At 37.7% G+C, this 16047-nt stretch overlaps 1 protein-coding gene across 1 annotated transcript in view; it reads right to left on the bottom strand.

Annotated features, from left to right (window-relative positions):
- Positions 1–1700: 1700 nt before the first annotated feature.
- Positions 1701–16047, bottom strand: part of LOC143411007 (myosin-8) — a 29200-nt gene continuing 14853 nt past the window's right edge. Inside the window, exons 20-39 of the mRNA XM_076871866.1 lie at positions 15826–15962; positions 13909–14164; positions 11953–12195; positions 11696–11872; positions 11472–11617; positions 11303–11393; positions 10826–11215; positions 10105–10231; positions 9687–9805; positions 9364–9560; positions 8124–8307; positions 7875–8040; positions 7654–7778; positions 6464–6772; positions 5626–5829; positions 4337–4462; positions 4076–4246; positions 3806–3910; positions 2980–3075; positions 1701–1912 (exon numbers count right to left, since the gene is read on the bottom strand). Of these exons, the coding sequence (XP_076727981.1) occupies positions 1763–1912; positions 2980–3075; positions 3806–3910; positions 4076–4246; positions 4337–4462; positions 5626–5829; positions 6464–6772; positions 7654–7778; positions 7875–8040; positions 8124–8307; positions 9364–9560; positions 9687–9805; positions 10105–10231; positions 10826–11215; positions 11303–11393; positions 11472–11617; positions 11696–11872; positions 11953–12195; positions 13909–14164; positions 15826–15962 (3519 nt within the window). The 3' untranslated portion in view covers positions 1701–1762. The remainder of the gene's footprint in view (positions 1913–2979; positions 3076–3805; positions 3911–4075; positions 4247–4336; positions 4463–5625; positions 5830–6463; positions 6773–7653; positions 7779–7874; positions 8041–8123; positions 8308–9363; positions 9561–9686; positions 9806–10104; positions 10232–10825; positions 11216–11302; positions 11394–11471; positions 11618–11695; positions 11873–11952; positions 12196–13908; positions 14165–15825; positions 15963–16047) is intronic.

Here is a 16047-nt window from a genome sequence, read left to right on the forward strand (position 1 = left end):
AAATTGCTTTAAGTTGACCTTAAATTTGGCAATTCTCCTGCCTCAGCTTCCCAAGTGGCTGGGATTACAGGTGTATGCCACCATACCCAGCATGCCTATTTTCTTTAGTGTAACATTTGTTTAAATCTTTTAAAGTTTTGGGTGTTTTTTTAATTGAACTTTTAGATTTGTTTTTTATTCAGAATACAAGTCTTTTATGAAGGATATAAACTGCAAAAACTATTTCTTAGCTTCTGGTTTGTCTTTTCATTCTTCACAACAGTGTTTAATGAAGAGCAGAAGCTTTAAATTTTGATGAAGTCCAATTTATTAATTTTTCTTTCATGGCTTATGCTTTTAGTGTTAGATCTAAGAAATTATTGCCTAATCTAAGGTCACAAAGATTTTCTCTTAAGGTTTACATTTAGTAGTTTTCAAGATTGTGGTTTTGATTTCTTCTTTGACCCAAAATTTCAAGAGACATTATGAAAAAATTGTCTTTGTTTTTGTTTTAAACTGTTGTTATTAATTATAGTCATATTTGAGATTATGAGATGAACAATTTATTGTGTAGGGGTTGAGAGGTGGGGACGATTAGATGCTAGTAGGTGGAAGAAGAAGTATGTGAAGTATAGTCTTTTCTAGATTGCATTTTTGTTCTACTGCTTTCCTTCTTTCTGAAGGCTGGCTTTGATATTGTACTTCTCCAAAGTTATTTTATCCTTCATCCCTCTTTTCTTAGTTCATTCTCTCCCTCTATGTTCCCCTCACTCCCTCTTTCCTCTTTTCTTCTCGCTCTCCCTTTTTCCCTCTTTCAGCTAACCTACCTGAAAATCCTATGTGTGCTACCTTCAGTAAATCTAGAATTCATCCACTTCTGATCCTCTCCTAATGCTATTTCTCTGGTTTAAGCCATTGACATTTTTTAACCTTTTATTTTGCAATAGATGCATAATCAGTTTCCCAGTTTCTTCCTTTGCTCTCTTCATTCTTTATACAAGCCAGCAGACAAAGTGATTCTTTTAAAATGCATGTTGATATCACTTTTCTTCTTCAAATCCTCCAAAGCTTTCCTGCTTCACTCTGAGGTGAAGGTAAAAGTAAGGCCTTAGAGTGGCCCTCAGTCCCTAGATGATCTGCATCCCTGGTTTTTCTCTCATGTTAGAACTGTCTGTCTCACTCATTTCTTTCAGCCACATTGACCTTCCTGTCGCTGCAGCTTACCCACTTGCCTACTCTCTATAAAATTGTGACTGTCTTCCTCTACTTTTAATTTTTCACTAGCACTTATCATCTTATACATTTTATGGTTACTTACTTGTTTCTTGCTTTTCTCTCTTCATAGAATATGTTTTGTTCCCTACTTAGAGCAGTATTTAACACACAGTAAATATTCAATATCTATTTATGGAATGGTTAAATGAGTGGGTCTGTTTGGAGAGGTGTCATCAGAGAATGTTTTCCTTAGTAATTTGTAACAGTCTAGAGAAATTAATAAAAATAAGCCCTGCAAAAGATGTTAATATGTGTATGTGGGAAACATGTGGGGGAAGGGGCAGTGGATGGTAATGGAGGTACAAAATAAATATTAAAATAGGTAGGTGAGAACTGTACCTGAAAGTAAATAATTTTCCAAATTAAAATATAAGTCTTTCAGTTAATAAATTTACTGTAGGTTTTATTTATTTAACACGAAGAGAAAAATGAATGTGATAAAGCAAGCGATTAAAAATAGCACATTTTGTGCATTTCTCAACCACTTGGCAGCATCAGGCAGGTGTGTTTACTCTGCACTAATTTTTGTGTGCACCTCCCGGCTCTTCACTCGAAGTTTGTTGACCTGGGATTCTGCGATGTCAGCCCGTTCTTCAGCCTCCTCCAGCTCATGTTGGAGCTTGCGGAATTTAGCTAGATTAGCATTGGATTGTTCCTCCTAAGAATAGAGAGAGAATTGTGACTTTTGTCCTCATTGTACTTGTCATTACACAGGATTATTTCCTCTAGTCAGATACTTCTTTCTCATGTTCTGTTTGCTACATCTGACTTAAAATCTAGAGAGAATTCATAACTTCATTTTCAATTTTTACTTGAAAGAAGAAAAGGAGAAATAGTTTTGGAGTACAAGGGGCAGCTTCTTGTCAAGCCCAGATATTATTCATGGTGCATGTCCTGGGCTGGAAAGGAAGAAGACCCAGATATCCCAACAGAGTTCAGTAAGTAAATGTAAGGTCAAATTATAACTTAGGAAAAATCCCACAAATATTGTTTTGCCATATTTGACTCAGCCTATAGAGAAAGGCAAGGAAGAGAAAGACCACCTCTGTTGGTTTGACTCATTGCCATTTGTGCCTTCTTTCCTTTTCTGTTCTCCTTCCCTTCCTTCCTTCCTTCCTACCCACCACATGTATCTGGAAGAGTTCAGGGGACAATCAGGAAATGTATGGCTGGAGAATCTTCCAACATCTTCCCCCCGCCCCAACCCTCTAGTGCTGAGAATTGAACCTAGGGCTTCATGTATGCAAAGCATGCACTCTACCACTGAGCTACACCCCCAGCCCTTTCACCATGATCTTATAGTAGCTAGAGCAGACACAGGAACAAGAGCCCCCATTGATGATACTGGTAGGGAGTGAACGAGTCACCAGTTCAGGTAAAAGATTGGTGTGGCTTTTAAGAACCATTCGTTTTGTGTATATCTGAAGGGAGAGGAATATTCATCTATATATAAAAGAATACTATATATTCTTTGCAGCTATCAAGTAAGTGGGTTATATAGAACTTTCTTTATCCCCCATCCCTTACAAAGTGCTTAATAATAAAAATATATTTTCTTGAAGTCCTAATTTGCAATTAAGATCTAGGGGATACATTCATATTTACAAATTCACCTTTCTTAATATATATAAATGGTAGATTCTTTGTTCCTTCTTTCTCATTAACACATTCTTTTAACCTCAGTAGGAATTTGCTTCTATTCTCAAGGGCTTAAAAAATACTTACAGCCTCCTCAGCTTGTCTTTTGTATGATTTCACTTTTGCTTGCAATTTATCCACTAAGTCCTGTAGCCTGAGAACATTCTTGCGATCTTCCTCAGTCTGAAAGTTTGAAAATGTGCATTCAACCCAAAGAAATTAGTCCAACTATGGGTAGTAAAATAAATTAGTTGGTATGATGGCAGGTGGACCGGGGGGAAACTTGACCGACTCTGAGGATTCCCTCATTGTATTAACAGTGGCCACTCTTGTTAAATGTCTGCTTTTTACAGGCATTGTATTAGGGAATTACATACATCTTCTCTAACCCCTACCTCTCTTCCCTGGCAAGTAGATGCTGTTATGTCTGTTTTATAGATGAGGAAACTAAAGCTTAAACTTAAGAGTGATCAGTAGTTTACTCAAGTTCAAAAATCAGCAGGCCAAACTAGGATTAATACTTGGTTTATCTACTCAGTTCTTTTCTCTGATATGCCATTTCCCTTTTTTCTTCTCCTCTTCCTCCTCTTTTTTTTTTTTTTTTTTGGTGTATTTGTGTGTGTGTGTGTGTGTGTGTGTGTGTGTGTGTGTTTTGGGGGATTAAATCCAAGGTCTTGCCCATACTTAGTACATGCTCTACTACTGAATTACATCTCCAGCTCTGTATTATTTTCTAAAGACCTCCCTAATCTTCCTAGCTGAGTATATGTGTATGATAGGAAACCATCTTTTACCCATTAGATGTACGGAGGTAAGATGTATCTGTTTGTGAGTGCCACATAAATAGTCCCCAGGGTTTCATTTTCCCTCTGAGTAAAGGAGTCTGGATATTCTAGAAAACTGTTCCCCTTACCTGGTAAGTGAGTTCCTTTACTCTTCTTTCATGTTTCCGAAGCCCTTTGACAGCCTCTGCATTACGTTTCTGTTCATTTTCAACCTCTCCTTCAAGTTCACGTACCTGCAACCAAGAAACACTTGTAATTAGTTTATGGGATATTAATTAGACTACAACCTACTGAAGGTATGGGCTAGGTGTCCCTTGCCCCAAGATATGAATGGAAGCCATATGTAGGAGGCAGTGCTCCTTTTCCTTTCTCAAGTTCATAAAGATTGAAACACCCACCCTGGCCTCCAGTTTCTGGATCTGCTTCTTGCCGCCCTTCAGAGCCAGCTGCTCAGCCTCATCCAGACGGTGCTGCAGATCCTTCACCGTCTGCTCCAAGTTCTTCTTCATCCGCTCCAGGTGAGCGCTGGTGTCCTGCTCCTTCTTTAGTTCCTCAGCCATCATGGCGGCCTATTTAGCAAATAAATCAAGAAAATAATGACACCTGCTGGTAGCAGTTACTGCAGGTATGTCAAGAAGACAAATGCACATCTTGCTCACATCAGTGATGGCTTTCTTGGCCTTCTCTTCTGCATTGCGTGATTCTTGAATTACTTCTTCCACTTCACTTTGGAGTTGTGAAACATCATTTTCCAGTTTCTTCTTGGTGTTGATGAGGCTAGTGTTCTGGTAAAAAATGGCAGTGGAAATTGACAAGATTTTCAGTTTGCCCTTTTAACATTTTACAAATGTTGTTGGCTTGATACCAACATTTCATTAAGCTTTAAATATTTGTTCAGTGCTGGAATCAGTCATTTGCACAGTTTGAAACTCCTTCATTCTCTCTCCAGTGCCCCAGCAATCATCTAATTTATGTATAAGGACCTCTAAAATTTAAGAATGCTCCTATTGATGGACATTAATTATTTGCTCTTACAATTATATTTTAATAAGACATCACTAATATTCTATTCTTTTTATTTTTTTATGTTTTGGTACTGGGGATTGAATTTCGGGGTGCTTTACCACTAAGCAACATTTCCCAGCCATTTATTTTTTATATTTTTATTTTGAGAAAGGATTTTGCTAAGTTTTGTAGGGCCTTGCTAAGTTGCTTAAGCTGGCTTTGAACTTGTGATTCTCCTATCTCAGCTTCTCGAGTGGATGGGACCTGGCACTACTATTCTGTCCTTAAAAGGTCAGGAATACTGTGTTAGAAAAGAGTAGATTCTTTTTTGTAAGTGCCTGGAACAGGAAGTTTCTCAGAAGGTGAGCTTTTATTGCTTGCTCCCTTGGGTAATTCTGAATTTGTTAAATTTTCAACCCAGTATTCTCAAAGAGAAGCAAAACTGCTTCCATGGATATCAGATAATGCTGGGAAGTGCATTTTTTTGTGTGTGTGTCACAATGACTAGGAGTTGCCATTGCACTTAATGGCTGTGCATGTCAGGGATGCCAAAGATCCTGTGAAGCACAGAGACAGTGGATACAGTGAAGCCAAATATGGCAGTGCCTCTAATGAGCGCTCTGTATGGAACATTTTCAGAGTTTGGAGACACAGATGTCTTTACTCAAATTTATTCTACCTCATAGTTTTGAAGATAATCCAAAGAGGCAAACCTCAATTTTAAGTTAACAACAATAACAACAACAACACTTTTTGGTAGAGAATCTTAAAAAATAAAATAAAAAAGTTAAATAGGAACACACACCCAAATCACCCATAATCCCATCACCCGAAGATAATGGCACTTGATATTTTAAAGCATATCTCTCATTCTTGTTTATATATCCATATTTATAGAAACAAATCTGACTGATAACTTACTAATAATCAGCTTTTGACTCACCTGGGTGTGGAGGAGCTGGACACGCTCGCTGGCGTCCAGGAGCTCCTGTTCTGCAATTTTCCTGCTCCTCTCGGTCTGCTCCAATGTGGCCCGTAGCTCCTCAATCTCAGCCTGAAGCAGGTTGGCTCTGCGCTCCACGATTGCCAGCTGCTCCTTCAGGTCCTCCTGGCCCCGGAGGGCATCATCCAGGTGCAGCTGGGTTTCCTATTAAGTAAAAAAAAAAAAGATTTTAGATATTATGAAGAGGATGGGAAACATCACAGGAGACAAACCAGAAGAATGTACTGGTACCAGGAACAGGAAATGACATGCATGTCATTTGAATGAATTTGAGAATGGTTATATTGCTTGCTTATAGAGGACATAGATTTTTGTTCTTTTTCTGCCTTAAGTAGTTATTTAATGTGTGAGTCATGAATGCTTATCCTTGTGTATATGTTCTACATAGTACATAGTATCTGTTATCTCATTTGATCCTCACAGTAATCCTATGAGGTGGAACATTTCATTCTTATTTTGGAGAAAAAGGAACAGAAGTTCTGAAAGGCTAAATAACTTGTCAAAAATCAGGCAGCAACAAAACAGACTCAACCTAGGCCTGTCTGATACCAAATTCTGTGTATGTTTATACCTTAATCTTTGGGCTTCTCTTTGCTTTTCTTTATATGGTATCTTAAAATATTATGTTCTATGTGCCTTTAATTTAGTTGCCTTCATACATTCAGCGACATAATTTGTTAAAAGACAAAAAAAGGGCTCACCCCTAGCAAAGTATTTGGGGAATGACTGCCAGGTAACTTCCTTGACTCCTCTGAGAGGCTAATGTGGACCCATTTACCTTCAGGATCCCTTGAGTATTCCTGTAGTTCCTCAAGCTCTCTGCAGCCAAGCGATTGGCATGGTTCAGCTGGATTTCCATTTCATTCAGATCTCCTTCCATCTTCTTTTTGACTCTCAGAGCATCATTCCTGCTTCTGATCTCTGCATCCAGGGTGCTCTGCATTGTCTCCACCACCCTAATGTGGTTTCTCTTCAGCTGGTCAATTTCCTCATCTTTTTCAGCAATTTTCCTATCAACTTCAGACTTGACTTGGTTCAACTCAAGCTGGATACGCAGAATCTTTCCCTCTTCATGTTCAAGAGATGCCTGAACAAAACAGTGATCAATTAATAATGAAAAAGAATGTGAGTATCTGGAGCCTATCCCATTGTGACCCAAACTTATTAATATATAAGTTTATCTAATTGTGCAAAGCACAATAGAGAAACCTAGGCAAAATAATGCTTTTGTTTATCCACTCACAAATTATATAGGACAGCTTTGTAATGAAGATGCTTTGTTACAAAAAGATTCCTTTTAGTAGTAGCAAAGTTGTGTGATTAAATTTAATGTGTAGTAAACATGAACTCAATCTGTTTTATAAATTAAAATGTTCATGATATACTAATCTGGTATAGAAACTATCATTTTAAAAATATATATTTCTCTGATTATATAATACATGTTCATTTTAGAATGTAGGGGCAATGTATAAGAATGAATTTAAAACCACCAATTGTGCCTCTACTGAGAGATAGTCATCTTAATGTGTTTTTTTCCCCATCTTAATGTGTTTTCCCATTTCTACATATTTTTTACATAATCAAAGTTGTACATGCAACTCTGTATGCTGATTTTAAAAAGCAAATATTTTGATCTATCTTAAATATTTCCCCATATTAATCCTATTTGGTGGCTATCTGGAATGCCATTATATGGCTATTCTATATTTTTTTTTGTCCATTTTTATCTTAAAGCTTTTCTTCTTATTAACTTTATTTTCTTGGGATAAATTCTTACAATTGACGGATCAGAAAATTTGTGTTTTTACAGCTTTTGATAACCATTGTCAGGTTGTTCTTCACAAATATCATACAAATTCAGATTGTCATCAGATCCATAATAATGTATAGATCTCATGGTACCCACTTTCAGTGTTTTCATTGATGTTTGTCTTGGGTGTTTTCTCACAACATAATTATATGTACCTCTGCTTCCTCTAAGGCAGCCTGAATTTCACATTTCTCTTGTTCCACTTGCTTCTTTATTTTCTCCAATTCATGGATTTGTTTCCCTCCTTCAGCAATCTGCTCTGTGAGATCAGAAATCTCCTCTGTGTGTGAAAAGACCAGAGAGAAATAGTTAGACTCTAGCAACACAGGAAGGTCCTGTCAGGGCTGCATAGGCAGTGAGGGTCATGAGGACTCACGCTGCAAGTTCTTATTTTCCCTCTTTAGTGTTTCAAGTAGGTCCAGAGATTCCTCATAGGCGTTCTTCACCTTGAACAGCTCTGTACTGAGAGAACGGGACTCCTTCTGGGAGGCCTCAAGTTCAGCTTGAGTTTCCTCATATTTCTGTTTACATTCTGATAGGACCTGAGAAGCAATAAATTGTCAGCAGATACATGGAGAAGGAAAACCAAATAACAAATTCATAAAGTTGAAGAAGGCTTGGCCACCTTGTCGAAGTTCCTTTGCTTCTTATCGAGAGCTGCACAGGCAGCATTGGATCTTTCTACATCCAGCATGAGGTCCTCCACTTCATTCTGGAGTCGCTGCTTTGTCTTCTCCAGGGAAGCACATTTAGCATTCACAGCTTCAACATGTTCTTCAGCTTCCTGCAGACGCTGAGCCAGTTTCTTCCTAAAGAAGAAGCCAGGCAGTCAAGACCAGGCTAAGACCAGGGATAAAGTGAAAACCTCCATGACTTCTCTCACAGTCCTGTTCAATACTTGCAAAACCCATTCTGTTTTCAAAACTGTGGGAACCAAAACAGCTGTATCGATTAAAAAACTATATGGAAAGTTCTGAAGTAGTGAACAACTGGATTTATGTCCTTGGTATATCATTGAATTCTTAGAGGCTGCTATGGATGCTGCCATTGGGCCTTACTTCATTAGTAATTTGGAATTTTTAGGACTTTTGATTGGGGATGGTTATGAAAATGATTAGCAGGGAAAATTTGATTGATTTATATATCCTTTCTCATTTCAAAAAGGATTTGAGGCTAACTAGATATTTTATTGGGCAAAAATATACCCAGCATTATTTTCTCATACTTTCCATTTCTGTTCCATTCCCCCCCACCCAGAGAATAGCCAGTTTCTTCTAATTATATATATATTTGGACCATCTAAAAAAGAGAAATTGATAGAAAATCAGGAAAATTCCTATAGTTTAAGCAAAGGCATGATTGTTTTTTGTTTAAAATTTTCTACATTGTTGTTTTATTTACAATTGTTTGCAAGGATATATTTTTAAGATACAAAAAACTTTAGTTTTGATATTCAAGAAAATACTGGAAGGCATCTTTGGTATACAAAAAGTTTTAAGAGATGTGTTTGTCTACTCAGTGCTTAAGAAGGTGGGTTCTTGAATCAGAATATCTGGTTCTAATCCCAACTATATACATTTATTAAGCATATATCTTTAGGTTCATTGGTTAACATCTTGTGGCTTCAATTTCCTCATCAGTAAAATACGGATAAGAATAATGATATCAACCATAATATTGTTATAAAAACTAAATTAGTGGATACATATCCACTAATACAGTACTTGACACATAGTATACACTCAGTGGATATTAGCTTGTCCTATTTTTATATTATCAAAATAATCACAGCTATTTCTAGGAGTTGCAGAGTTGCACTACTAAGACACTATGTCTTTCTACTCCTCCAAGTTCACAGCACATACTTGGCCTCCTCCAGCTCCTCCGTGCGCTGGATGGCATCTGTCTCATACTTGGTCCTCCACTGGGCAACCTCACTGTTGGCCTTGGACAGCGCCCTCTGCAGCTCGGCTTTGCCTTCCTGCTCCTCCTCATACTGCTCCCGCAGCAGGTCACAGTCATGGCGGGAGGATTGCAGGGCGTGGGCCAGGGCATTCTTGGCCTATAGAAATGGCAATTCAGATACTTTAGTTCATGTATTTAGTGATATTTAGATTATACAACTTAAGTTGTCCCTATTGAGCATGCTTAGATTTGATTAATCAAGAAGATTAATGGTAAAACTCACTTTAGTTTCTTCTTCTAGCTGACGTTTCAGCTCCTCAATCTGTTGGGTAGATGCTTGTTTGCTCCTTGAAAGTTGAGAGACTAAGGCATCTTTCTCATCTAATTGTCGGGAATATTCACCTAAGAATAATAGAAGCAAAAGAATTTTTATGGCGTAACAATAAGCCTCAAACTTCTTTGGTGTGTGTAATCTGCTTTTAAATATTGTTACAGAACTGGGAACTAACTAGCAGAACTGCCAGAAGAGGGTAACTAGTAAACTTATCTGCTCATCTTGCTTTTTTTCCTGTTTTATTCTGCCTAGGACATTCTGATAGTTAGTTTGTCCTCCTCTGCATGGGGGTATTTCTATTTTTTCAGATCCCCTGAATCACTTTGACCTAGACCATAACCTTGGGACTCCAAGCAGGTGCGGTTACCTGCTTCTGTCTGCAGGCGTGCCCTCTGCGCTGTCAGTTCGTTGATGAGCCGCTGCTGCTCTTCTTCCTTGGTCTTCAGCTCACTGACCTGATCCTCTAGAGTACGGCACATCTTTTCAAGGTTTACCTATGGGGCAGATGCCATGAAAGATAAAGACACTAAGTGCAGCAAAAAATAAAAAGGAAAGTTAGACTCTGATTCCTAAAGCATTTTTAGCATGTATAAATTTATGTCCAGTGTGAGTAGAAAGTTATATCAACTCTGTGGGATATGCCAGAGTTCAAGCATGGTGAGTACATAATGCCTCTGCATTGTTTGCTGTTGGAGACCATTCGTGTATTCCAATGATATTGACACTTGCTTAAAGTGAATTTTGAAATCCTCTTAGTGGGTCATAACCAGTAAATTTTTTTAGAGAGAGAGAGAGAGCGAGAGAATTTTTTTAAAATATTTTTATTTTTTAGTTTTCGGGGAAAAAACTTCTTTATATGCTGAGGATCGAACCCAGGCCTCACGCATGCCAGGCGAGTGCGCTACCGCTTGAGCCACATCCCCAGTCCGATAACCAGTAATTTTTTAAAAAAGGAAATAAAATGAATATATTAGGATAAAAATATTTTGAGTAGTGCTATAAAATGCCTGCAAACCATGTTTAGTGCCAGAGAACAGTGGATGAGTATTTTTATGTCATTACCCTCATTTAGATTCAGTATTGAATACCTTGGCTTTGGAAATGGCCTCTGCGTTACTGCTGAGGTCATCAATCTCCATCTTCAGCTCACTCTTCTCTTTCTCCAGCTTCTGCTTGACCCGCTGCAGGTTGTCAATCTGCTCCCCAAGTTCAGCCACACTGTCTGCATGCTTCTTCCGAAGAGCAGCTGCAGTGGCTTCATGCTGCAGGGTGGCCTCCTCCAGGTCCCTGCGAAGTTTCTGGAACTCAGCTTCCCGCTTCTTGTTCAACTCCACTTGAGCTGAAGTGGCTCCACCAGCTTCTTCCAGCCGCTCACTGATCTCCTCCAGTTCCCTAGAGAGGTCAGAACGCTGCTTCTCTGCTTTGGCCCTAGAGGCTCGCTCTGCCTCGATTTCCTCCTCCAGCTCTTCTATGCGGGCCTATGAGTGAAACAAGAACATTAAAATCAACCCAGCTGAATTTTAGTGGTTTTGCTCTATAGAAAAAATAGAGGTGAGATGACTCACTTGTAACTCTTTGATCTTCTTCTGTAGCTGAATTTCTACTGCTTGCTCATCTTCAATTTTGCTGATCAAATTGCTGATTTCAAATTCTTTCCTGTAGAAAGAATAAGTCATTTTAATACCCATATTAATTGCAAAATTGTATCACATAAATTTTTTTTCAGAGTTTTACTTTTTAAGCTTTTCATCAAGTTGCTGTTTGTCATTTTCTATATCCATTGTGGATTCTTGGGCCAATTTGAGGTCACCCTCTAATTTCCTCTTTGATCTTTCTAGGTCCATTCGAAGTTTCTTTTCTTGCTCCAGAGACCCTTCAAGCTAATGAAACAATAAATATGTTAAAAATTGAAAGTATATTTGAAAAATATTTCAAAAGGCCATTAAAAATGTGCTTACATCATCCACTTGCTGTTCAAGCTTGGTTTTAGCTTTGGTCAGGGTGTTGACTTTGTCCTCTTCTGCCTGCAGGTCATCCAGGGTCTGCTGGTGGGCCTCTTGGAGGGCCTTCTTCTCCTTGGTCAGCTTAGCAATGGTTTCATCCAGACCTGCCATCTCTTCTGTGAGGTTTTTCACCTATGGGGGTTAAGAATGAGGTGACCTCTGCTACTGACTGAGAAGAACCTGGATACAGTACAACAGAGTATGTTTCATACCTTGTTCTCTGTGGCATGCTTCTCCTTTTCAACCTTGGCCAGTGTCAGCTCAAGGTCATCAATGTCTTTCTTCAGTTCTGAGCATTCATCTTCCAGTTTCCTCTTCTTGGCAGTCAGCTCAGCGTTGATCTCTTCCTCATCCTCAGCTCTCTCGGTCACCTCTTTGATCTTGGCCTCAAGCTGGATTTTGTTTTTAATCAGTTGTTCACACCTTTCCTCTGCATCAGCTAAGCTATCTGCTTCCTGTGGAGAGATTCATTAAGACATTTAGAGAACTTGGTATTGATTTTGAAACTTATTCTTTGCACAAAGTATTAGTGTTTTATTGAATTCTGTTGAATTTTTCAGTATGAATATAAATTCCACTTTAAGTGAACCTTATTACATGGCCTGAAGAAATGTGGGTAATTAGACCTGAGATTTAGGTTCAGAAGTTCACTTGTCTCCATAATGACTGGATCATAGATGCCATTGACTCTGAAAAGTAGTTTGTAGAGGAGTGAAAGACATCTAGACAGTGCAAAGGGAAGTCTGGATTCTTGGGCAAATTGTTTTATTTCTCTTATTCTTGTTTTTTTTTTCCCCTGTATGTAAAAAAGGAGACTGGAATAAATGATTGCCAAGGGCCTTTCAGCTGTAATGTTCAAAGATGTTGATTGAATGAAATCAATTAGTTTTGATTTTGTTTGTTCCCTCCTCTTATCAACAACTAGTTGCTGGATTTCATTTAAAAAATAAAAGAAAAAAATAACTTAAACACTATTAAACATTTTATTAAGCTGAAACCTTTTTGACAGTCCATAACAACACTATAATTATTTAACATTTCCATTTCCATTTAAAGAATTACCTATTAGCTTCAAAATGAACTTTAGAATGTATAAGTAATTCTGAGAAACTGTATAGAGAGCTTTGTAAAATTTTTTTATAAGTGACTGATTAAAGGACTCATATTAAAATCAATTCAGCCAACAACTTATTAGATTAACTCTGCCTCAGGGAATTTCTTTAACTTCTCACAGTTTGTTTTGTTTATATCTTACATTTTAAAAAATTATTTGAAAATAAGTATAATAAAAAAGGGTGATAATGAAATTCTTATGGTTCCTTTGCTTTTTTAAAAATGGTGATGTATTCAATAAGTATTCTCTAACTGATCATGACTATGGAAAGAGGTAAAGATAGACTGTGGTTCCTGTGTTTTGAGAAAAGTGTAACTTTCATATAAATGAATCTATTAGAGGAAACATTGAAAATCACTTAAAATTTAGGAAAACTATCCTCTTTATAGCTTCCTTATGACATGTTAGGCTTCTTGAACTAAGGAAATGGGAGGTTATGTTTGTCCAGAACGCTGGTGACAAATATACTTCTCACCCTGACAGAACTCCTTGACTCATAAACAGAGGCCTAAGAACTCTTCTTTGCATCAAAGGAGGAATTGGGAGGCTGCATTGCTTGGCCTCCTTCTTTGGTAATTCAGTTCAAGTCAATGCAAGTATGTTTATTATGTTTAATCTCAGGTGTTGAGGAAAGGAGGTATAGAGACAAAGAATATTAACTGTCATTTTTGAATTTGAAGACAATCTCATACACTTGTGTTTAGAAAATAAGACTATACTCTTAAGGCCAACACAGTGCAGCCAAGACAAAGGAATAAAATACTTCACTGAGATTTGGGGGCTTTACTTTCAATTAGATTCTATTATGGCAATTAAATTTTGTGATGTTATTGAATAAATTCTTCAATCTTCCCTTTTCCCTTTGTAACTTGGATGTAACTGTGCTTTTCCTTCCTCACATAATATGGGAAGATCAGGAAATACTTACAACAATAACAACAAAACCTGAGATTTTTTTTTTTTTTCAAGAAAAGACAATTTTGTAAGTCAGACTCTATGCTCATTTCAGATAAAGGTTTGGTAACATAGAGTGTTCAGAATATGAGGTACTTACAGACTGAACCTGGAGTTGCAAGTCATTTTTCTCTTTCAAGAGAGTGACCATTTTTTCCTCCAGTTCCTTCCTTTTTGCCTCTGACTTGGCAAGTTCATCCTTGGTTTTCTGAAACTCTTCCTTCATGGTAGCCATCTCCTTCTCAGTCTCCGCACTCTTGAGGAGGGGCTTGATCTTGAAGAAGAGTTTCATCCAGGGCCAGTGCTTGACATTCATGAATGCACGGACATTGTACTGAATGCAGAAAATGGCTTCTCTGAAATGACATAAAAATATCAGTGTTGCCAGGTACAGTGGCACATTCCCGTAATCCCAGCAACTCAGGAGGCTAAGGCAGGAGGATTTTAAGTTCCAGCCAATCTCAGCAACTTAGTGAGGCCCTAAGGACTTAGCAAGTCCCTGTCGCAAAATAAAACATTAAAAAAGGGCTATGGATGCGGCTCAGTGTTAAGCAACCCTGGGTTCAATCCTCAGTACCAAAAAAACAAAAACAAAACAATATCAGTGTAGATTGATCCATTAGATGCAATATTATTATGACTATTGCACATGAACTGTTCTTTTAATGATAATCTTTGTACATGATGTCAGATTCTGTATATGCAAAATTTACACACATGTACTCTGAACACTCACATTCATAGTTTGCAGTCCTCAGCACAACTGCTTTGCTAATAAGTTCTGTTCCTATTGAGCAATTCTTTTTTCTTAGTTTCCATCAAACTAGGATAGAAGCTGACTTTGGAGGGTAAATATTTGAATTTATGAGTAGCATACCCATTCACTGAAGGATCATTTGACCTATTACAGTGGTAATGATTTGGAAGTGGATGTAGCAATTTTAAGTTGCTTGTGTTGCTTGGCTGTTGCCATATGAATGTTAGCTGTGAAATGGAATAGGTTTCAGAATTGCCCCACCTAAAGTGACCATCTGATTTGTCATCTCTTTCTTTAAACTTCTCTTTTTTAATCACCACTGAAGTATCCACTCTTCTTTTGTTAGCTTCCTCAGATAATACAGTGATTTTTCTAAATTCTTTTGAGGGCCTCAGTCTTATCTGCTTAATTAGATATTAATAATTGCTGAGTATTTAATATGAACTGTGCTCTAAAATTTGTTTAATCTTAGGTAAAACTCAAAAATAGTAATAGAATATACCCTTTCTGCAAAGTATACCAATAGACTAAAAGGGTTTGAGTAACTTGTAACAATGTGTATCTATCTTCAAGTTTGTTAAAATGAAAATTCTATCTCTATAGGTCCAATTTTTAAGAACTACAAGTCTGAGAAGGCAGACACTATGACAAAACCATAATGTAGACACATGGGAAAGCCTTGAGAACACTAGTAATGTGAACCTGAATAAGTACAGTCAAGCAAAATGAATGTAAGATGTGTGTGAGGAGAGGGAATGTGTAGATAAGCTTGGTGACGTTAATTACAGAAAGGAGAAATGGAACTTGTAAATAGATAAATTTGGATGAGGGGACCAGGACTCGTGAAAACATGAACATAAGAGATAAGTAAACTGTTTAGCCTGGCTGGAAAAGACTGTGTGGTTGGAAATGATAGATGAGGTGGGGAACAGAGAGGGTCTTGAAGCCAAACAAAGCAACTTGGATTTGATATGGCACACCATGGGGAGCCACAAACTCAGATATGGCTTGATGAAAATAGTGCTTTCTGCAAACTGTTTCTGTGGCTATATGTGACATAGTTGAAAAGGGAGAAATTGGAGGCAAGAGAGAAGTTTTGGAGGGAATTCAAGTATGAGCTATGAAGCAAAAGCTGATGTATTGTAGGGTTGAGAGGCACATGTTAACCACAAAACAAAAGAATTAGTGAATGATGAAGTCTGATTGGGAATCTCCAGTCTAATTGATAATTATAGTCTTGATATTCTATATCATTGTTACCTCCTCTGTAACATTTTCTGGTATTCTACCCTCATTAGGAATCCTCTACAGACAGCTTGTGTTCTTGTTATAATCTGGGCCAACTTTTCATCTCTCATTTCTTCCAGAAGACCCAGAAGGCCAGCTTTGAAGAAAACCTGGAGAAAGGAAGAGTCACAAATCATCCCCATACTACATGAGACAGAAGTGGCAGAAGGTACTTGGATCAGGCATAAATAAGTA

The sequence above is a fragment of the Callospermophilus lateralis genome, chromosome 11, assembly GCF_048772815.1.
Source record: "Callospermophilus lateralis isolate mCalLat2 chromosome 11, mCalLat2.hap1, whole genome shotgun sequence".
In the NCBI taxonomy this organism is placed as follows: Eukaryota; Metazoa; Chordata; class Mammalia; order Rodentia; family Sciuridae; genus Callospermophilus; species Callospermophilus lateralis.